General features: G+C 36.0%; 1 protein-coding gene across 1 annotated transcript in view; it reads left to right on the forward strand.

Annotated features, from left to right (window-relative positions):
* Positions 1-5,364: 5,364 nt before the first annotated feature.
* ZBTB41 (zinc finger and BTB domain containing 41) overlaps positions 5,365-24,214 on the forward strand; it is a 47,554-nt gene continuing 28,704 nt past the window's right edge. The window contains exons 1-5 of the mRNA XM_004375328.2: positions 5,365-5,460; positions 6,083-7,319; positions 17,980-18,187; positions 19,224-19,293; positions 21,238-21,385. Coding sequence (XP_004375385.1) covers positions 6,200-7,319; positions 17,980-18,187; positions 19,224-19,293; positions 21,238-21,385 — 1,546 coding nt within the window. The 5' untranslated portion in view covers positions 5,365-5,460; positions 6,083-6,199. The remainder of the gene's footprint in view (positions 5,461-6,082; positions 7,320-17,979; positions 18,188-19,223; positions 19,294-21,237; positions 21,386-24,214) is intronic.

A 24,214-nucleotide genomic window follows, 5' to 3' on the forward strand; every position in this document is an offset into this window, starting at 1 on the left:
TACTTCCCGGCCCTTTACAGAATAACATTTGCTGACCCCTGTTGTAGAGAATTGTGTAGAGAGGTCTTGAACATAATTCATTGAATTTATTCCCAGGTATTTTATATTTTGATACTATTGATAAAATACATTTTTATGATTTAACTCACTGAAAATGTAACAGGCCTAGTATAAAGTAGTTGTTCAACAGATACTCAATGAATAAATGAAGAAAAACATTTTAATTTTCAGAAATAAACTTGCAAACATGTGGAAACAGCCTGTTAAAGGATGTTAAGACCACAACCAATCAGCAAAAGGAAGATACTGAGGAGACTTTCCGGAGAGTGCACATTCCATTTCTGGATCTGGGCTTTGTGCTTCTGTTCTCTTCTACCTGCTACTTCCTCTGCCAGAGATCTCTAATTTCTTATGGATATGAAAGTTGATACTACATGTATAAAGACATTACTTTTTGAATTCTCTTGTCTTATTGTTCATTGCTGATATAGAGAAATACTATTTTATTTTGTTTCAGCCTTGTATCCTGCAACTTTATTAAATTAATAATTTATCTGTAGTTTTTTTCTAAGTATTCAATCAAGTCTACAGTAAATAATGAAAATTTTATTTTTTTCCTGTCCAAACCTTATAACTTTTGTTTATTTCCCCTGTATAAAACCTAAATTAAAATGTCAAGTCAGAGAGATATTAGAAAGTATCCTTGGCTCATTCTTAAATTCTGTGGGTATTTTTAACATTTTATTGTTAACTATGATATTTGCTATTTGTTTCTTCTTGTAGATTTCATTTATCATATTAAGAAGGTATTAAGGTATTTTCTATTACTAGTTTGTTAAGGTTTTTAAAAATCATGACTGTATGTTGAGTTTATCAAGTATTTTCTGCATCTGTTGAAATGATCAACATTTTTCATCTTTTATTCTGTTAACATGAAAAATTACATGAGTTTATTTTAAAATGTTAAATCTGGTTGTCATGGATTGAATTGTGTCCCCCCAAAAATGTGTGTATCAACTTGGCTAGGCCATGATTCCCAGTGTTGTGTGGTTGTCCTCTATTTTGCGATTATAGTTTTACATTAAAGAGGATTAGGGTGGGATTGTAACACCACTCTTACCCAGGTCACATCCCTGATCCAATGTAAAGGAGTTTCCCTGGGGTGTGACCTGCACCACCTTTTATCTCTCAAGAGATAAAAAGAAAGGGAAGCAAGCAGAGAGTTGGGAACCTCATACCACCAAGAAAACAGTGCCAGGAACAGGGCACTTCCTTTGGACCTGAGGTTCCTGCGCAGAGAAGCTCCTAGACCAAGGAAAGATTGATAACATAGACCTTCCTCCAGAGCCAACAGAGAAAGCCTTCCCCTGGAGCTGACGCCCTGAATTTGGACTTGAAGACTTCCCTTGGAGCTGATGCCGTGAATTTGGGCTTCTAGCCTAGTGGACTGTGAGAGAACAAATTTCTCTTTGTTAAAGCCATCCACTTGTGATATTTCTGTTAGAGCAGTACTAGATGACCAAGACACTGGTATTCCTGTATTGAATACAATTGAGTTTTCTCTCTCTTTCTCTTACACACACACGCACACACACACACACACACACACACACACTTACTTTAATTTGACTATGTTTAGGAGTTTCGCACTTAAGTTTCAGTGAGTTTAACCTGTAATTTTTAATTCCCGCAATGTACTTGCCAGGTTTTGGTATCATGATTATGCTGGCCTCATCAAATGAAGTATGAAGTGTCCTCCCTCCTTTTTTAAATAAATTTTTTTGGCAGAGTTGTGCAAAATTGGCAATATTTAGTAGTATTTCTTAAATGATAGGTAGAGTTCACTTATAAAACCATCTGGAATGGGATTCTTCATTTGTGGGAGGATTTTTGATTATGAATTCAATTTATACACTAAAAATACGACTATTCAACTCTTAATTTATATTTGATTCTAATTTTCTGTTATGTTTTCCTAAGAATTTGTCTGTTTTTACTAACTTTTCAAACTTATTGCCATAAAATATTTTATAATATCCTCTTGTTAGTTTTTTAATGTGAGTAGACCCTATAGTGATACCACCTTTTTAATTCCTCAGGTTATTTGTTGCTCGTTTTGTTCTTGACTATTGTTGCCAGTTACTTATTTAATTTCATGAGTCTGTTCAAAGAATAAGCTTTGTTTTTCAAATAATTTGTCCATTTCATATAAACTGCCAAATTTATTTGATTTTTTTTTTTTACACTGGTGTCTTGTTAATTTTTTAATATCTGTGGGACATGTAATGTTCCCGTTGTCATTCATGATATGGGCATTTTCTCCCCTTGGTCAATCTGGCTACAGATTTATCAATTTATTTTTATTCAAAGAACCAATATTTGGCTTTGTCAGCCTACATATATGAATTTTTCTATTTCATTCATTTCTGACTGTATCCTTTTTATTGCTCTCCTTTTACTTAATGTTTAATTTACTCTGATTTTCTAACTTCTAAAGTCTCACTTATATGCAGTCTTTAAACATATAAAGACAAACATCCCTCCGTGCGTGACTTTAGGTATAGCTTACAGTTTTCCTATGCTGCATTCTCATTCTCATTTGATTCAGATACTTGCTGATTTTTGCTGTGATTTCTTTTTTGAATCATTGATTATTTGGAAATGTGTATCTTAATTTTCAATCTATGGAAACTTTCTTATTATCATGATTATTATTGCCATTTATTGATAACCTAATTACATCGTAGAGAGAGTATTTGCTTATTCTTTTTCTGTTTTTTTTGAAATTTGTTGTTAATTTCTTTATGGCCTAATACTTGATCGATTTTTGTAAATGTTCCATATGTATTTGAAAAGAATGTGTACTCTGCAGCTGTTGGGTGCAGTATTTCACATGTGTTAATTAGGTCAATATTGTTAATCATTAAAAAAAAAAAAGCTCCACAGTCTTACTGCTTTTTTATTTGTTTGTTTTGTTTACCCAATCATTACTGTAAAAGGTATGTTAACCCGTTGCCGTCGAGTCGACTCTAACTCATAGCAACCCTATAAAAGATGTGTAGGTGGGTTAAAAAAATCTCCCACCATACTGTCTCACTCCAGTTCTGTCAATTTTTAAAGAACAGATTGATGCTATTTTGTTAGGAGCTTGTATCTAATTGGGAGTCCTGGGTGGTACAAACCATTAACTTGCTGGATTACTAACTGGAAAGCTGGTGGTTTGAACGCACCCAAAGTTGCCTTGCAAGAAAGGTCTGGAAATCTACTTCTGAAAAGTCATAGCTTTGAAAATCCTAGGGAGAACAGTTTCACCTGTAACACAGAGTCACCATGAGTCAGAATCAATTTGATGACAATTTTTTTTCTTAAATATAATTATTTTGATCATTGCTGCATTCATATTTATAGTCCCTGCTACATTTCCAAGATTTGGGTATTTATAAAACGTACTGTTCAGTTTAATCAAGCATGCTGTAACAGGTTAAAGACTGGCAAATTTCTTCAGAACAGTTAAATTGATTTGTGTATATAGACTCACTAATAATGGAAAGTTTTTGGAATTTTTAGATTAATTGAACAGGACTCATCTAAATAAAGAGTTGTCATTATGTCTTTAACAGGGTTTACACAACAATTAAGAAAAAAAATCTCTTTAATGGTTTATGCATGCATTTGCTCTTTTATTAATAATCCTGCCATAGGGTTATCTACTTTATAAGTACACTTTCTAAAGTATTCAAAATTTGCACTATTGTTTCTCTTTATTGTATATTTCTCTATTTTATTATTAAAATTTTTTCTTTCTGTATCTTTGGATTTATTTTCTACCTTATTTCAGTTTTCTGTTTATATATATATATGTAAACCCAAAAACCCACTGCCATGGAGTGGATTCCAATTCATAGCAAGCGTTGGTGGTGTAGGTGTTAAAGCGCTTGGGCTGCTAATCAAAACGTCAGTGGTTCAAACCCATCAGCAGCTCTGGGAGATATGTGGCAGTCTGCTTTCATAAACGATTTACAGCCTTGAAAGCCCTATGGGGCAGTTATACTGTCTTTTAGGGTCGCTATGAGATAGATGTATATTCACAAGTGTATATAACTATACGATTCCATCTATATTCTAAGTACTAATATATTGATAGCTTTCACTTCTCAGTTATTTTGATAATTTTTTATTTTTTTAAATTTCTTCTCTAAACGTGTTAAACATACTTATTTTCAGTTTCTGATAATTTCAATATCTGCAGTCTTTCTGGATCCCAAGGCAGCAGATATTGTTTTTACAGTTCATTCTTTTTTTTTTTTTTTTTCCAGTGTGGTTATTTTTTGCTGGGGGCAAAAAATTCATATTACGGGTGGTATGAATCCTTGTCAGAATCAAGGTAAGTGTGAATTTTGGGTGGGGATTATCATGGAAGTTTTTTTTTTCTTCTTCTCATCCAATTTGAGGACAGGCACATTTCCCCCAAAGTCTCCCTCTCTCCTTGGGAGGTTTTTTTTTTTTTCCCTTCCTGGTTCTTCCACTGAGACTGTTGTCCTAGGTTTGCAGCTATGTGTGTGTGTGGGGGGGGGGGTGGCCTCTAATTTGCCCACTCATCCTATTCGATCTCCGCCTTTGTCTTATTTTCCTTGTCTGTAAAACCACATCGTCTAGGATCTTCCTACTCAGATGTGGTCCTGAGACCATCAGTATTAGCATCACCTAGGACTGCTAGAAATGCAAACTCTCAGGCACTGACTCCAAAAGTCGTCCTCTTGGTTTTTTTTTTTTTTTTTTTTTTTTGGCTTCCCTTCCTGTCCTACCAGCTGCACACTTACACTTACGTAGATTTTTTTTTTCTGTGTACAATAAAAAGTTTAAAAAGTAACAGTGTTAGGGGTTTAAATCAGAAAAATAACTGATGTCAAGACCACTTCCTTGATGCGTGCCAGTGTGTTTGCTAGATGCGGCTTCGGGGAGATGAGAGTGTTGCGTGGTTGATTGCGAACTATTACACGCATCAGAAAAAATAAAATCTGTTCTGTACTAATGCTATTCTTCCTGGGTCTCTCCACCTTCTTCTAAGAAACCCCATCAGTCTTGCCTCGCTTTCCCTTCTCGCAGCAAAGCGCCGTCTACTTCAATCAAGGGAAGCCACCAAGCCACTGCGAAAACCCAGAGTAACGGATTTGGGGCGTAGCTAGCGCCTCCGAAGTAAGAACCTGCCGAGCGTGTGCAAAGGAGGATGCGCGCACATGCGCAGTGGCCGACGTCGGGCTGAGAGTTGGTCTCTCTCCAGGCGCCTGGGAGGCTGCGCGCGCGGTTGACGTGTTGGGTGGCTGCGGAGGCGGAGAGGCGCTGGGAGGGGAAGTGGGATGGGGGGAGGGGGGTGAACCCGGAAGTGGGTAGGCGCTGGAACGATCGCGCCCGGAGTGGAGCTCAGCGGCTGGGAGCCAGCGAGGGAGCCCCAGGTTCCCGGTAATGGATCTGTGGGGCGTTTGCCCAGGGAAACTGGGGCGGGAAGGGTAGCGGGTTCACCTTTGGCGAGCGCATTCTGCGCCTGGCCAGGGCCTGTTGAGTCGCTTCTGCTTCGTTTAGTCTCTCCGGTTGACCCCACTCCTACTCTGCGCCCCTCCCGGGGCTGTCTGCCGTCGGGTGGTTTTGGCCGAGGGACGCTCTCTGTCCCTCAAGAGCTGTGCCTCACGCGCCCTGGGGAAGCATGATAATGGAGAGACTCAGATTTCGCGGCCGCGACGGCCTTATTGTCACCATCCCAGCGCCCGTAAACCATGACTGCAGCACCCCTCAACCTGCACCGTCAGCGCTCTTGGAGGGATCCCTTTCTTTACTGACAGATTATTTCCACCCTGTTCGTAAATAAGGCTTGGAAAGTGTGCCCCGGCTTCCTTAAAAATTATTCTTTTGTTGGCTGCCTTTCCTATACCGGCCCTCCTTGTTGTCCGCTTAGCCACGCATGTGAGTGTGAACTGAGACTGTATCATAATTCAGTTATAATTTAAAAATGATTCGTTGACAAATGCGATTGAATGACGTAGGATTACTTTGTCATGGAGTTATTTTATGTGGTTCTTTTTTGCAGACCATGAAACCCTCGGGCACGCCCCTCCGGAAGCTGTTATCTAAGACAATCTAGTTTTCTTTCATATTTCCCTTAAGACACTTATGAAGTTTCTTGTTCTGAAATTGCTGTACTGCAATGAAGAAAAGGAGAAAGGTTACTTCAGATCTTGACGAGAAGATCCATCTAGGCTATCATAAAGATTCTTTAGAAGGAAATGGTGCAGTGGAGTGTGACCAGGTAACCTGCACTCCTACAGAAAGACCAATTCCTGAAGCTCTTCGCTGTTACCAGGACCTTCCTCCCTCTCCTGATCAGAGAAAACTTTTGAGTTCTTTGCAGTATAATAAGAATTTACTGAAGTATTTAAATGATGACAGGCAGAAACAACCGTCTTTCTGTGATTTACTTATCATCGTAGAAGGAAAGGAGTTCAGTGCACATAAAGTAGTCGTTGCTGTTGGCAGTAGTTATTTTCACGCGTGTTTGAGCAAAAATCCAAGCACAGATGTTGTCACTTTGGATCACGTAACACATTCAGTTTTTCAGCATTTACTTGAATTTCTATACACATCAGAATTTTTTGTGTACAAATATGAAATACCTCTTGTTTTAGAGGCTGCAAAATTTCTGGACATTATAGATGCAGTTAAGCTACTAAATAATGAAAACGTTGCCAGTTTTCAGTCTGAGTTAACTGAAAAGTCATCACCAGAAGAAACACTAAATGAGTTAACTGGAAGACTATCAAATAATCATCAGTGCAAATTCTGTAGTAGACATTTTTGTTATAAAAAGTCTTTAGAGAACCATTTGGCTAAGACCCATAGATCCCTTTTATTGGGGAAAAAACATGGGTTAAAAATGCTGGAGAGAAGTTTTTCTGCAAGAAGATCAAAAAGGAATCGAAAGTGCCCTGTTAAGTTTGATGACACCAGTGATGATGAACAAGAAAGTGGTGATGGGTCAGACACTTTGAATCAAGAGAATTTTGATAAAGAAAAGTCAGATAGAAATGATTCTGAGGATCCTGGAAGTGAATATAATGCCGAGGAAGATGGGCTAGAGGAGGAAATGTCAGATGAATATTCTGACATTGAAGAACAAAGCGAAAAAGATCAGAATGATGCAGAAGAAAAACCTGAGGCCGGTGATTCTGTAGGAAATATTCATGAGGGGTTAACTCCAGTAGTCATTCAGAACAGTAACAAAAAAATATTGCAATGTCCTAAGTGTGATAAAACATTTGACCGAATAGGTAAGAAAAGAAAGCTTGTTTTTTGTCTCTAATAACTCGTTTTTCATTGAATTTTGAAGGTGATAGTTAAAATAATTAAACACTGAACTTTGAAAGTAACTTTTTAAAGAATGCTGAGCAAAGGAGAATGCTTCAGTTTTCAACAATATTTTACCCTGTTGTTTTAAATTTGTTGTGATTTCAGGAATTAATTTAAATATGGTAGGCTAAATCAGGTTTTTTTTTCTCTTCCTCCTGTCCCAATGGTAGGTGACAGATTAGTAGTTCAAGTATTTGGTATGAAAGACACCAAAGTATCAATAATTATGTATAGCTTTGATTTGTTTGCTAACTTAGTTTCATAGAGAAGTGCCATTTTTGGGTTGTTACAGAAAGTTGAATTAGATTATATTAGATTGTAATTGAATAATTTGTCTGCTATTTCCCCTTGATGAACATGGTAATATGTGAGTTATAAATATAGTTAATTTCTCAGAATCTAGTACTGTTTAGAAAATGTTTAAAATATTAGACATTAAAAGATGACTAATATTTGCTAGTGAAATAATTTTAGAGGTGTCTTATATGAAATATTTTAATGTGAACTTTTTAATTGCAACAATTAAGCTATTTCAGGTAAATCGAAGTTATGAAATTGTGAAATACATTCAACTGCAGACAATGATAAAAGGACATATAAGTGGAATTTAACCTTGTAAAGTTACTTAATATAGGTTAATACATCTCCAGGTGTCTTTTAGTGTTGAGTTACTTATGTTATTGGTAATATTGGTTTTATATGGTATCAGTAATCATTTATTGTTAAAATATACTATGGTATATGCTATGGCATAACAATGGGTAACCTCTTTTTGTTTTTTGTTATACCTTTTTAATATTTTCCTCCCTGAATCGGAATGCTTTTTAACAATACAGTTAATAATGATTTATTGCTTTTTTACTTTTATACTGTTGTACAAACGTAAATAACTTTTCTGGCGTAACAATCAGTTGGAAGGGCGTACATGTACAAGTAACTTGTTAAAGTCGGGGGGGTAAGTGCTTTTGTAGTGCTATACGCAAGTACTATAAGGAGTACAGAATAACTTTTTTGGGTTAGGTATGGAAGAACATTCCATCTTTCTTAGACTTTATACTTTTGGCACATACTTCTGTATTTTGCCTTGATTTGACCTAATTTGACTTGAAGATGAGCGAGCAGGGAGGGGTGGTTCACACAAGGCATTGTAGGCCCAGCACGTAGATCTCAGACTCTTCCGTTGAACACCAGGCCTGTGAGATGCTTTATAAGAGCAGAATTCTGTGTTCAAGTAAGATTGGGAAAACTACATACTGTGATTCACAATCTTTGTTAACTCAGCCAAGTTCTTTAGTAAAGAAACCTGTTATTTTTGCTTAACCTAGCAGTTCCTCAAATCATTTTACCACCTGACTGTTTTTTGGATTACTTCTTTTAATGTTCTAGGAAACAACAGAGTTCTGTATACACAATCTGGAAAATACTGCTCAAGGTTAAGGGCTTACATACTAAGAGAAGGAGTTTTATGGCTTTTTAAACTAAGGTCAGTCTAGATAAGAAAAACCAAACCTGTTGCCATCGAGTCGATTCCAACTTATAGCAACCTTACAGGACAGAGTAATACCGCCCCATAGGGTTTCTGCGGGGTGACTCGTGGATTCGAATTGCCGACCTTTTAGTTTGCAGCGATAGTTCTTAACCACTGCACCACCAGGGCTCCAGTCTAGATAATAGTGGGAATCAATAGATCTCAGTGTAGGCTTTTGTGCAGCCTGCCTTTCTGAATGTGTTTTACATAGTGCTCTTCTTTTATCCACTCCCTCTTTTGATTAGCCTCATTGAAGCTGCTTTTCCCCAGTACTTTCTCATCTCCATTACATTAGTATGTGTGTGTATGTGTGTATCGTACTTATACTGGTTAAAAAGCGTAAGCTGTAGTATCAGACTGCCTGGGTTTTTTGAATCCTGGTCTTGGGTGACTTGCTTAACCTGTTTGTACTTTTGTTTCCTCATCAGTAAAGTGAGATGATGCTACTGGTACCTTCTCATAGGGTTATGATAAGGAATGGGATAGTCCTTGTTAGTCACTTAAAATATTTTGTGAAATTTAGAAGGTATTTAAAGAATACTAGCTGCTTGTATTCATTAATTTAACATATTTATTGAGTGTCGCTAATCTGCCAGATACTGCTAAACAAATATGAAGTAACATGTTCTCCATCATCAAGAATCTTAGAAAAATACAATCATACTACAGTAAAGATAGTTTTGTGTAGAGAATTATATAAAATGTAGACTAAGTGGACTGGTGGTTGGTAGAATGAAAACAGTATGTAGAAGGAGAAGATGCACGTGTCTTAAATCTCTTATCAGAAAGGAGCGCTGGTGGCGCGGTGGTTAAGTCCTGGGCTGCTAACCAAGAGGTTGGTTCGAACCCACCAGCTCCTCCATGGGAGAAAGATGTGGCAATCTGCTTTCATAAAGATTTACAGCCTTGGAAACCCTATGGGGCAGTTCTACTCTGTCCTAGATGGATTCTATGAGTGGACGTTAGACTTGGCGGCAATGGATTTGGTTTTAGGTTTATCTCTATTGGAAGTCCTACTTCTCTCCAAAAAAAAAAAACAGTTCAAGGTCACCTTCCAATCATCTTCTCATTCCTTTCATGGGAATCTCCTCACATTGCTTTCATAGGATTTGAGAATGTCCACCTAGAATTTTGCATGTTGTTTATCTATTTCATTAGATTGTTAGTATAAAGGTTACTCTTGATTTATATCCTTTGTAATACCTCAGAAAACTGAACACATTGCCATCAAGTCGATTCTGACTCATAGTGACCGTATAGAACAGAGTAGAACTGTCCCATAGCATTTCCAAGGAACAGCTGGTGAATTTGAACTGCTTACCTTTTGGTTAGCAACCAGGCTCTTAACCACTGCACCACATGGGCTCCTGTAATACACCAGGTCATTTCGAATAATAAGTTTTCATTAAGTGCTTGTTTAATTGAACTAATTTGAAAGGTTTGGTCTCTGACGTGTAAGAAACAAGTTAGGCTTCTTTTAATCTTCTAACTTGGCTGCCTCAGAATGGGTTTATGAGAGATAATGAATAAGTATGAGACCTTCTGCTGGAACCATTAGGTCCACAATATGCATTCTACTAATTTGATTCCGTTACTTTGAATCTTTGATCCTTTCTGATGTATTTAATAGTTGCTTGGACTGCAGGTCCAGATCCAGTTGTATTTTTACCTAGGCTACCAGCTGTCCTCTTCTCAGTTATTCTCATGCAAATAAGAATCCCTTGACCTTTCCCCTTATACCAAAAACCTAGTGGGTGAAAAGGCAGAAATACGGAGAAGATGACAGATGGAATAAGAGAGAAAATTTGGATAAGATTTTTCACAGAATTTATCTTTTTTATTCCTACAGAGAACTAAAATCTTTCTTTGGATTAAATTCATAATCTCCTCTGGAAGTGGAGAATATTTTCTACTTTTTTGTTAAAAATGTGACTTGCTATTAATGAACACTAAGAGAAGTACCATCCTGATAGAGATTCCACTTGGTTCTTAATAGAGAAGAGTTGTAGCAGGAGCAAAATTCTATACTTTAAGGCTAAATATTTTATAAGGATTCTTTAAGGTATGCTGTTAAGAGTAAATTCAAGGTATAATTTTAAGATTAATAACATCAGATATATAATGAGCTAATTTGATGATGATTCTCTTTGCAATAACTTTGAAAAAATTTGATATAATAATTTTTATGACCGAAGGGGGAGTAAGCTCTGAAGCACAAAATCAGATCGGTTAATGTGAAAATACCTTTTGTTTGTGCCTCCTGATTTGGGACATAATTCATATTGGGATTTAGTTTCGAAAAATACTGTGAATACAATTTCTTAATATCTAGTTTGCTTTCTGTTGATGAACAAGAATGGGTGGGTGTAGTTAAGTATTCTGTGAAGGAATATTTTTTTTTCTAAATGAAACTTTATTTGATAAGTTTGAAGTAAAAATTTTAACTTATACATTATTTTGTATCCCCTTTACCTCCCTCCCCGTCGAAGAAACAGATGTAGATGTTAAGGGTGTTTATGCTGATGAATCCCTCCAGTCCTCAACTGCACTCCTCCACCTATTGATTTAAACCTGAGACTTTTTTGGGGATTTGCATTTTTTTACCCTCTAGCTCCTTGAGATCTGCTGGGCCCAGAGTTTCTGCAGAAGTTGTGTCTCTTCTGTTTTTGTTCAAAAATTTAAATCCACAGAGGCCCTGCAAGACCTATGTGTGTAAAATTTGAATTAATAACTTAAAAAAGAAAACTTCCTTCACTTTAGAGATTCCTAATGTCCTTATAATGACAAATTTCTGTATTTTCATTGATCTTTTTTGACTTTGCTGAGTTTATTTTAAATGGTTGTTAAAAGTCATTCGCTTTCTCTAATTTTGGCTATTTCGGTTTAAATTTCCAAACGTTTTCTTTTTCGTAGTTAAATCTTTTTGAGTCTACTGGTCTTAGGAAGATGGAAGTTGAGTAGTCAAAATAGTTTAAATTTTTAATTTAACTGCGATTTTGATGGTTTTAATATTCAACTACATGTAAGCATAGAAGAAATTCTTGACTTTAATTGAAGAGAAAACAGTACTGTTAATTTAACATCTTTCCAGCAAAGACACTCTCATAGGAAATAAAAGATTTGGTGAAAAAATTTCTCAAACTTGAAGATTTTTATTAAGTTCCTGTTCCTGTTCACTTGGAAATAAACATGAGACAATTTAGACATTTGAAGGTTGATAGGTTATCTTTTAATCTTGAAACTCTATACTAAACATGTACAGTCAATCCCTAGTTAAGAATGAGCCTGTTCTAAACATCATCTATAGGTAGTTATTTAAAGACTAGACTGTATACTTTTTTCATTTGTGTAAATATTTTTTACCTTGGGTATGTATTACTTTTTGGAATGCTGGTGGTGCAGTGGTTAAGAGCTACAGCTGCTAACCAAAAGGTCGGCAGTTCAAATCCACCAGCCATTCCTTGCAAACCCTATGGGGCAGTTCTGCTCTGTCCTATAGGGTCGCTGTGAGTCGAAATCGACTCGGTAGCTAATGGGTTTTGGTATGTGTTACTTGTGTAATTTAAAAAGCAAGTTTAAAAAAAATGAAATGTGGAAACTTTCACAATCAAAACTTTTTTCTTTTAAAAGTCCATACAAAGATGTTCATACAATGACCTGTATCTTTTCCAAATTAAAATATGGGGTACTAGTACAGACTGATAATGTTTGGGTTCTGACTTTGGTGCCTCATCTCATATCTAATTGGTGCATAACAAATACTGAGGAAGGAATCAATATAAAACATGCCAGATTACCATAATAGAGAAAGAATAAAATCAACTCAGAAAACATTTTCCTAGAGAAATTATGTTATAGTAGTTGTTGCAGAGCTGTAGTGGCACAATGGTTAAGAAGTTGGCTGCTAACTAAAAGGTGGGCGGTTCGAATCCACAGGCTGCTCTTTGGAAACCCTATGGGGCAGTTCTGATCTGTCATATAGGGTCACTGTGAGTCAGAATCTACTCAACAGCAACAGGTTTGGTTTGGTTTTAGTTGTTAGATGCTCAGTTTCAACTCATAGCAACCCCATGTAACAGCGTAGAACTGCCCCTCAGGGTTTTCTAGGTCATAATGTATGCTCTGGTTATAACCCACAAAAAGTAGTCAAAATCAGTATTTTTCAACCTTTTTGAGACAGTTCAAAGTCGGAAATATACAACATACGTATTTACATATATGTGTGCATACATAAATTGAAGCAAAAATTCATGAAATTTATGTGAATGCGTTCTGATATTTTCTACTTTATTCTATTCCTTTTCTTTTTCCAACCCTGATCACAGCCGAAGGAATTGATTTCATGAACACTGATGACCGTTAGTTTGTAAAACCCTAATCTTAAACCATAATGTCGTTCAACTTTTTTTTATAGAACCTATTGATTATTTGTGGTGTTTCTGAAAATTTGTTCCAGATTTCATCTAGGGACACACAAGAACACCTATCCCCTAAAAAGTCTCAGTGTTAGATCTCATCCCTTGAACACAGCAGGGGAAGTGGTGGTGGGTATGTACGTGCATGGGTTAAGTGGAGGCTATGCCCCAGCAGTGGCAGAGAGGGAATTGAGATGCTAGGCAATTTTAGCAGTGACTAGGGGAAAAAGAGAAATTAGCATTCTCAGGGAGCTGAAACCCCAGCTTGGTCTGTTGTAATGGATATTCATAAATCAGTGTACCTATATTTATATTTGAGGTATACTTACATTTCCATACTGTGGTTAGTAATACATGTAATAATGATGTTAGTGGCCATCAAGTCCACTCTGACTCATGGCAGCCCTATGTGTGCAGAGTTAAAACTGCTGACCTTTCGGCTAGTAGTTGATAGACAAGAAAAACAAATGTGTGATGAAAAATTCATTAGGTATTTAAGCGCTTAACTGTTTCGGTATTTAAGCGCCATCCGGGGACTCCTAATAATGATGATAATGGCTAATATTTGTTAGTGCTTACTATGTGCTGGTTGTTCTGACTGTTGTATATAACCATTTACTTCTCACAAAAATGCCATTAGGTGTTACTAAACTCAGATACAGAGAGATTAAGTCATTAGCTTAATTAAGGTAACAGCTGATTTAGCAGGTGCCTGAACACTGAGTTTTCGACTACATGCATATGGAAAAACGTGTAGACCATTATCTAGTAATCTGTGCTTGAATACCTAATGAATTTTTCATCATACATTTGTTTTTCTTGTCTATCTGTGAGATACTGTTCTCCTTACCTTAAGGAAATTACCTTGATTTCCTTTCCTCAGTTTTCTTTATGTGGTAAGTGCAGTGTAATTCATTTTTAAGGAACTTTTACATAGTATACACATTACTTGTTTATTAAATTCAATAATATATACATACATCTAATAAAAAGGAGCCCTGGTGGTGAGAGAGTTAAGCGCTTGGCTGCTAACTGAAAGGTTGGAGGTTTGAAGCCACCCAGAGGTGCCTCAGAAGACAGACCTGGTGATCTGCTTCTGATAGGTCACAGCTTTGAAAACCCAATAGGGCAGTTTCATGGATTGAATTTTGTCCCCCTAGGATATGTGTCAATTTTGCTAGGCCATAATTCCCAGTATTGTATGGTTGTCCTCTATTTTGTGATCTGATGTAATTGTCTTGTGTGTTGTAAATCCTATTCTCTGCCTGTGGTTAATGAGGCAGGGTTAGGTTATGTTAAAAAGGATCAAGATGGGATGTAACACCCTTACAGAGGTCACAGCCTTAGTCCGCTGAAAGGGGAATTTCCCACGTTTGTGGCCTGCATCACCTTTTATCTTACAAGAGATAAAAAGAGAGAAAAGCGAGCAGAGAGGGATCTCATACCACCAAGAAAGAAGAGTCAGAAGTGGACTGCATTCTTTGGACCCAGGGTCCCTGAACTAAGAAGCTCCTAGACCAGGGGAAGATTGATGACAAGGACCTTTCCCCAGATCTGACACAGAGAAAACCTTCCCCTGGAGCTGGTGCCCCGAATTCAGACTTGTAGCCTCCTAAACTGTGAGAGAATAAATTTCTCTTTGTTAAAATCAGCCATTTGCGGCATTTCTGTTATAGCAGCACTAGAAAACTAAGACAAGCAGTTCTGCTCTGTCATGTGGGAACACTGTGAGTTGAAATCAACTGGACAGCATCCAACAACAACATACCTAATAAGTTGGTGAATTTATTTTATTAAGTAGAAAAATAATTATGATTATTTTTTTCCCTCAGTGTCTTTGGGATATATTGAATTCTTTTAATTTCCATCATATATATATAGGTTTAGGGAGTCCTGGTGGCGCAGTGGTTAAGAGCTCGGCTGCTAACCAAAAGGTCAGCAGTTTGAATCCACCAGCTACTCCGTGGAAGCCCTGTGGGGCAGTTCTGCTCTGTCCTGTAGGGTTGCTATGAGAATCAACTCAATGGGAACTTTTTTTTTTTTAACATAACATTTATCTTTTTTTAAAAGTACATGGCTGAAACATTATCCTTTCACATTAGCTTTGGCCTGAAGAATATTTTTAAATTTATTTTGCAGGACAAAGAAAAACTGACCTTTTAATTGAAAAATTGCTCTTCATATCGATGAGGTTTTTTTCTTCTTTTAATGGTGTTTGCTTGAAAGTATCCTTCATTGAAATTTCTACTTTAAGCTACTAGTTATGTACATTCACAACTTAGATTACACAGTAATAATAATGGCTAATATTAATTGATAGCTTATAATGTGCCAGACATTGTAAGTGCTTTGTGTAGTAATTTACTATTTCATAAAACAATCCTGTATAAATACCATTATTATCCTAATTTTTCAGAGGAGGAAGGTTCGAGGCACAGGTTAGGGTCCAGGGTCATATGGCCTGTTATTTAAAGGTCCAGGATTCATATCCAGGTTCCTGGAGCTAGGGTTTGTGCCCTTCCCATGGTACTGTTCTACCTCTGGAATGTGAAGATTTACGTTCTAAATAAGAATGTAAAAGACTCTTATTCTAAGTAGGAATATAAATAAAAATCCAAAACGTATCATTCTATTTCAGCTTTTTAATTGCAACTTTTTTCTTTAGAATGCTGTGTTAAAATTTCTTGATTCTTTCTACTGGAAATACCTGTAACATTTTACAGAATTCAGACGTGTACTGAAATTATAATGCAAATTTCACCTCAAGTATAGCTCTGGATATCTGTCCATCATACCTGTTCATGTTTTCCTTTCCTTCCTTTTACTTATGCTGGCTTATGCTTTAACAGTTTAGGATTAACACATAAACAGATGTGATTTACTTATTTTCCTAATGTCTTACAACCTAGAGAGATTTTATATGAATAGGTTATAGAGAAGTGTTTTATAACATAGGTTTTGTTCAATATTCTACATTCATAGTGTCATTTCTAGACTACTTTCTTCAGGAAGTGAGATGAAAATATCATACAAGGTATATAAGCATATTTATCTTTTTTATCATATTTTTAATAAGCCTGTCAAATCTGAATATTCTTTTCAACTTATGGATATACATGTTGTTATTAGGTGCCATCCAGTTGGTTCCTACTAATAGCGACCTTACGTACAACAGAACGAGACACTGCCCGGTCCTGTGCCATCCTCACAATCATTGTTATGCTTGAGCCCATTGTTGCAGCCACTGTGTCAGTCCATCTCATTGAGGGTCATCTTCTTTTTTGATGACCCTCTACTTTACCAAGTGTGATATCCTTCTCCAGGGACTGATCCCTTCTGATAACATGTCCAAAGTATGTGACACATAGTCCTGCCATCTTTGCTTCTAAGGAGCATTCTGGTTGTACTTCTTCCAAGACAGATTTGTTTGTTCTTTTGGCAGTCCATGGTATAATCAGAGTGAAAGTAAAATATGAAAATAACAAAGTCTTAAATGATGAATAGATCTTTTGCTAAAGATTAATTTTCAATTAAAAAAATACATTTTAAAGTTTTATTTAAATCCAAGAAATTTACTAACACAATTTTCAGCAAATTTCCCAAAATTCATATTTTCTAAAATATGTAAGCATGAATAATTTTTTTTTTAATGACCTAATGTTTTGAGGAAAAAGATATGTATACAGTAGTCCTTCCATATCCCCAGGTTCTCTGTATTCATGGATTCAACCAATTGCGGATCATTATTCAGAATAAAAAAGAACCAAAAAGCAAAACTTGAATTTGCGGAACACCGAGCCCTACGCTGAATCCACAAGAATGAAGTGCTACGTAGGCATCCCTGCTGTAGCCTCCCGCAGTCTCACACATCCTCAGTCTCCCTAGCACTCCTTGTTTGAGCATTGTTCGCCTCGCGTCTGGTTTGTTCACTACTTGGGTGGTGTGCACCCTTTGTTTCTGTTAAAAAATCGCTACTAAAAAGCAATTAAGTGGTCAGAGCAATCGCTCAAAGGTTAAGAGGGAGTGAAAGTGCTCTCTCTCCATAAAAAAGTAAAAATCTTAGATCTTTTGAAAAGTAACATTTCACTTGCCAAAGTGGGCTGTGAGGTCGGTAAGAATGAATCAAACATTCACACATTAAAGCAGAAAGAAACTGAAATTCTTTCTGAAAGAAATGGTCTCTGTTTCCTGATAAAGTGCTTGCAAAAACTGAGAAAGTGTTAAGTGTGAGCATTAACGACTATTTACATAGCATTTGTATTATATTTGGTATTATAAGTAATCTAGAGATGAATTAAAGTATACAGGAGAATGTGTGTAGACTATTTGTAAACACTAAACCTAAACCCATTGCTGTTGAGTTGATTCCGGCTCATAAGGGACTTGAGCATCTGTGGATTTTGGTATTGGCGGGGTTCCTGGAACCAATCCCCCAGGATACTGAGGGACGACTGTACTTTGAGCAGTAAGCTCAAGGCAGTAAGTTTTTAAGGTTTATCAGAGGTAGAAATTTAAGTAAACTTTTTTCTAGTCTTGTGTGTCTCAAATATGCTATTAAGAGATTTTGTTTTATTGTCAAATTTCAATCACTTTGTAGTAAATGTACTGAATTTAATTCTAATTTCTCTCCTTTTATAGGGAAATATGAGAGCCACACCCGTGTTCACACAGGTGAGAAGCCCTTTGAGTGTGATATTTGTCACCAGCGCTATTCGACAAAGTCTAACCTAACTGTTCACAGAAAGAAGCACAATAATGAAACAGAATTTCATAAGAAGGAGCACAAATGCCCTTATTGTAATAAACTTCATGCAAGCAAGAAGACTTTAGCCAAGCATGTTAAGAGGCAAGTATTATCTTGCTTCCATAATACATTTTATTGTGCCTTCTAATTTAAATATGTAGTAAACTAAAAACATCTATGGAGGGCTTGTCTCCAGTTTTTTTATTACTTAACATTTTGCAGAGGTTACAAATTAAGAACAGCAAATGTTGGTTGGTTCATATTTTTCATTCATGCTTTTGAGATGAAGTTTTTTGATGTGAAAACAACTGTAGTCCATAATACAGAAGTTGAAGGTAGAGCATTTTGGTTAGCCTGTTTTCTATCTTGTTGTCTTGGTTATCTAGTGCTGCTATAATAGAAATATGACAAGTGGGTGGCTTTAACAAACAGAAAATTTATTTCTAACAGTTTAGGAGGCTAAAAGTTCAAATTCAGGGTGCTGGCTCTAGGGGAAGGCTTTCTCTCTCTTTCAACTCCGGAGGGAGGCCCTTGTCTCTTTTGAGCTTCTGCTCCTGGGCAGTCTTCATGTGGCTTGGCGTCTCTTTTCCCCAGTCTCTGCTTCTCTTGCTTACTTGTCTAATCTCTCGTATATCTCAAAAGAAGTTTGATTTAAGACATACCCTTATTAATCCTGTCTTATTAACATAACAAAGACAACCCATTCCCAAATGGGATTATAACCATGGGCATAGAGGTTAGGATTTACAACATATATTTTGGGGGGACACAATTCAGTCTATAACACTTGGGGTTTGACAAGTATGCTTTCAGAAAAACATGATTTTAGAACTCTAGGAAACTGATTTTTCATGCTTAACTTTGTCTTCAGTGTATAGCACATTATCTGTAAATAGCTCAGTCCCTGAATGTGTTTAAAATATGATTAGATTTTCCTTTGACTATTTCTGCATAAAGTTAGGTATATATATAATTTATTAAAATGATAGTGATAGCTATATTCTTAAAGAACTCATGTACGTATTTCTTTTAAGAAAAGAATCAGTGCGTGCTGCTTGTAATTACTTGTGAACAGATTCATATGGAATATTGACTTAACTAATCTTTTCCTAATAATCTTTTTCTTTTTCTCTGATAGATTTCATCTTGAAAATGCACAAGAATTTATTTCTATTAAGAAGACTAAGAGTGAAAGTTGGAAATGTGATGTAAGAGCTTTACATTTTTCTTTGTATTAGAAAACCAAAATAAATGTAATGCTGCCTTTTGGGAAAGTAAGGTAATTAGGTTTTAAAATAATACAAATTTTTTTTATACAAAATTATCCTAGTTTTGGTTGTTGTTGTTGTTGTGAATTAAGCCTTGTATTGGGTTAGTTTTTAGATGATGGACCTGAGAATGGAAATCCTAGTTTTTATTTTTATTGTAATCATTATACCATGTATTTACAGTTGTGTATATAAGCTGTGACAATACTATTACAGAGAGTATCAAATGTTAGAATTTTTCCCTGTATTTCTGGTTGCTACATAAAAACTACCTCAAAACTTGATGGCCTTGAACAACTATTTTATAATATTCCACCATTTTGTTGGTTAGGATCCAAATTTGAGACTGGACTTTGCTAGGTAATTTTACTGTTCCACATGGTATCAAGTGAAGTCACTCAGAGGTATTCAACTAGTCGATGGTCTGATCTGGAGCGTACACTTCTAAAGTGGCCACTCATGGCCAGCAGCGTGGTGTTGGCTGATGGCTAAGAGCTCAGCAAGGACTGTGAGCTCAGAGCTTTGATTCTTCACCACTTTGGTCTCTTCATGGGGCTACTTGGGCTTCTTTCTAGCCTGGCAGCTAGATTCCAAGAGTGAATGTGTATTCCAAGAAGCCTGGGTAGAAACTGCAAGGTTTTTTATGGGCTAATCTCAGATGTCCCAGACATCACTTCCACCACCACGTTCTATTGGTCGGACAAGTCACTACAGCCAGTGCAGATTTAAGGGGAGGGAAATTAGATTCTACTTTTTGATAGGAAAGAAGCCCTGGTAGCACCGTGGTTAAAGCGATCGGTGGCTAGCCAAAAGATCAGTGGTTGGAGACCACCAGCGGCTCTGTCAGAGAGAATGAGACAGTTTACTTCTGTAGAGATTAACAGCCTTGGAAACCCTGTGGGGTCACTGTGAGTTGGAATTGACTCAATAACAGTGGTTTTGGTTTTCAGTAGGAGGAATAGCAAAGAATTTGTGCACATCTTAATTCCATCACACCCATAAATTACTTTTTCAGTATTTAAGTAAATATTATTTAAAGAAGTCACCAGCTGTCAGTTTGTCTTCCTTAATCACAGGCAGTAGTTTTTATATGCAGCAAAATTCTTACCATTTCTCTGATTTCAACTTATAGGAATTGGAAGTTAATTATTATTTGAATGGGCATAATATGGTTTCTTCCTCTTGGATTATTTAACCTTACTCAGCTTTATTATCCTAGGTTGTAAAATGATAATTATAAGAATTATATCTACCTCATAGGATTATTGTGAGAATTAATCAATGAATTACTTAGCATTGTGCCTGGTATATAGTACATGCTTTATTATTATTATTATAGTGGTACCCTGCTTTTTTTTAATCTGATGTCTGCCAGATTTATTTAAAAAGTATGCCTCTTCCTTCTGACCACTTAAAGAGATAACATTTTAAAAAATTTTTTCTGTGGTTTCTTACTCATATTCCTAAGCAAATGTATGGTAACAATAATAAACCATTTGTTTGTTACATCTAAGTCATGTAAAATACATATTTCATGGATTTAGAAATCCTCACTAGAATTAAGTAAGATTACTATGTAGCTCTATTAGAGACTTAAGGAGTTGAAATTCAGTTACTTTTGGTACTAATTTAAAATAATTCCTAACTATATTTCCTCCAGGGCATTTTCTGCACAATTAGAAAATAATACTTGTGTCATTACTAGCAGTTTATCTTGTTAGTACAAATATAATCTTATTGTATTGATTATACTTTTGGTAAATTTTCTGTTGGGAGATATTTTTCTTTGACACTGAATTTCTGTGTTTTTTTTTCCTTATCATGAGCTTCGTATTTTAATTTTTAATTTAAGTTCTCTTACATTTTATGTGCATTTTCATTTAGATTTGCAAGAAATCTTTTACTCGAAGACCACACTTAGAAGAACATATGATTCTGCATTCTCAAGATAAACCTTTTAAGTGTACCTATTGTGAAGAACATTTCAAGTCACGGTTTGCACGATTAAAGCATCAGGAAAAGTTCCATCTGGGTAAGCAAGTTATTTTTTCTGAAAGTAGTCATAGCAACTGTTGATATTGTTGATTATCACAAAGTGCTAGAGGACCTTGTTACTGTTCAACCACTCTTGGTGAACTTTGGGTATTGGCTTAGGAGCGGGAAGTCATGTAAATTGGCGGGAGTACTGGATTTGCTGCCATTCCCGGAGGTGGGTAAATATGTTTATTTATAGTTGATTGGTGGATATGTTTGTGAGTGCTTGGGGTGAGACATTTTTGTTTTGGAAAAAACTTATTTTACTTTTCAGGAAGTGCAATCTACTTAATATATTTGGAATTCAGTATGATATTTGATGAGTTTTCTCCCTAATGCTATGGACAAGGTGGAAACTTGTGGGCTGGATGGTAGTAAACCCATTGCCATTGAGTCAGTTCCGACTCATGGTGACCCTGTATGTGTCAGAGTTGAACTGCACTCCATAGGGTTTTCAGTGACTATAATCTTACAGAAGTAGAGCACCAGGCCTTTCTTCCATGGTGCTGCTGGGTGGATTCGAACTGCCATCCTTTTGGTTAGTAGTCAAGCGCAAACTGTTTGTGCCACCCTGGGACCTGGTTAGGTAAATATATGACCATTAATCCTAATAATGAATTATTATTCTCAGGTACACGTCTCTTCCTTCTCCCATTCAGTGTTTTTATTGACAACTTGGATAAAAATATATACTTCATGCTTATGGATTTTGTAGATGACATAAAACTGTCAGAGGTAGTTAACATTAAAGCAGAAAATAAAAAACAAAAAAGAAATCTATATGCTTTACAATTGGTCAAAGCAAACTAAGTTAAAATTTAATTTAGAATAACCACAAAACTGATAGGAATATCTGACTTTTAGTCATTATAGCTTGCAAAACTGTAAAAATGTATAGAATCCAGTCTTCATTTTACAGGTGGGATTAATAGCATGTAATATGACTGACAGAAAACAGTGTGGCTTTAAACTGTATTAATAAAAGTGTATTGTTCAGAACTAGGGAGGTCTAATCCTGAATTGATCTGGAATATTGTGTTCATTTCTGGATACCACATTTAAGATGAATATTGATAAATATATACTCTAGCGGTGGGTAATTACAGTGACATAGGGTCCTAAAATCATGTCATGTGAAAAACTCTGAAGGACCTTGAAATATTTCATCTGGGAAAAGGAGATAAAGCAGCTGTCTTCAAATACTTTCAGGCCTCTTTTATGTAATAAGGAATAGTAGTATGTAAGAGTGATATTTGCTGCAAGATTATCTTAGTGTAGCCCTCTCTGTATTGCCTTTAATAAATTGTTCTTTCATAGTATTCCATCTCAGCATTTCCAAGAAGCCCTTTTATGAAAACAGTTTAGTAGTTACCAAAACTGGTCAGAGACATGTTCACAATTGCATATTGCATATGAGAATTTTTTTTTTTAGACTTTAGTTCCAGGAAAAACAGCTTTCTTTGGGGAATTGATGAGTTTCTTCCTTTTTGAATTTAAACCTGTATGCATTCTTCTTGTCCCACCTTTTAGAAGCATCATAGCAAAATATAGGGTTTTTTTTTTTTTTTTTGGTTAACATTCTTGTTTCCACGTCTTTCTTCGACTTATTTCAACTTTTATTTAATACATCACTTAGTAAATAAATAAACATTCTAAGATATTTTCAGTGGGTGGATAGTCTAAGGAGTAGGTTCAGTTTCAAGAAAAACGAAGTTAAGAATTAGAACTTACAAGTTGAAGTGACTTGTTTTGTACAATAATTACATTCCCTCCAATGAAAGTGCATAACTAGATGCTAAGCTGATCAGTTGTTAGAGTTATTGAAGAGAGTATTCCTGAAAAGGTGGTCAATCTAAAAGATTTTCTGGTTGTCATTGTTTTATTTAGGCTAATTTAAAAGATTTCTTATTTTTCTATCATGCTTTAGTGGATCAGTAACAAGAAGTATTTCAGAAATGCTAGGCAGTAAGGGTTAGCTAACTAAAGTTCACTAAGGAAAATCCCCAAGGGAGGTACCTTCAACATTCAGTTTAGCATTTATTGAGTAACCACAAACTATATGATGAGTCTGTGTTAGGATCTGGGAATACTGTTCTTGCCAAAATAAATTATGGTCCAGTAAATAACATTACATTATAATGCCCACACAAGTATTTTACAGATAATTAGGTAATTGCATAATTTTTAATCAGAGTCAACATTAGCTAGGTTGTATTCACAAGAAAAAAGTTTAATAGGATGCATGATGTAGAAGTCTTTACAGTGAGACTTGTGTTCCAAGTCTGACTAAGCCACTTAACTGTGTGAGCTAGACCAACGTCCCAGAGCTCCAGTTTCCTCATTTGTGAGACAGGGTTAATATCCGTCTCATAGATATTGTTGTGAGGATTAAATGAGGTAATGATACCCAAGTACCAAGCATTGTGCCAGACATAGTTTTCTTTCTCTTTGAATATATTATTTCTAGTATTAGAAGTTTTATATAATAACATGTTACGTGTTATTTTATTTCTGGCATTATAATTTTTAATACTTTCAAGACCTATGAGAAATATGGCTTACAAAATAGAAGGGTAACTTTTCCTTTTTGTTGATAATTAAGAAAAAAAAAGAACCAAGTAGAATACTGCTTTGAGTATTATATGTCGTTGCTGTCATTAGCTGCTGTGGAGTCAGCCCCTGACTCCTAGCAGCCCTATGCACAACTGAACAAAATACTGCCCAGTTCTGTCCCATCCCTATTATTGGTTGTGGGTTGGACTGTTGTGATCCGTAGAGTTTTCACTGGCTGATTTTCAGAAGTTGATACCAGGCCCTTCTTCCTAGT

The sequence above is a fragment of the Trichechus manatus genome, unplaced genomic scaffold, assembly GCF_000243295.1.
Source record: "Trichechus manatus latirostris isolate Lorelei unplaced genomic scaffold, TriManLat1.0 scaffold00035, whole genome shotgun sequence".
NCBI classification, from domain to species: domain Eukaryota; kingdom Metazoa; phylum Chordata; class Mammalia; order Sirenia; family Trichechidae; genus Trichechus; species Trichechus manatus.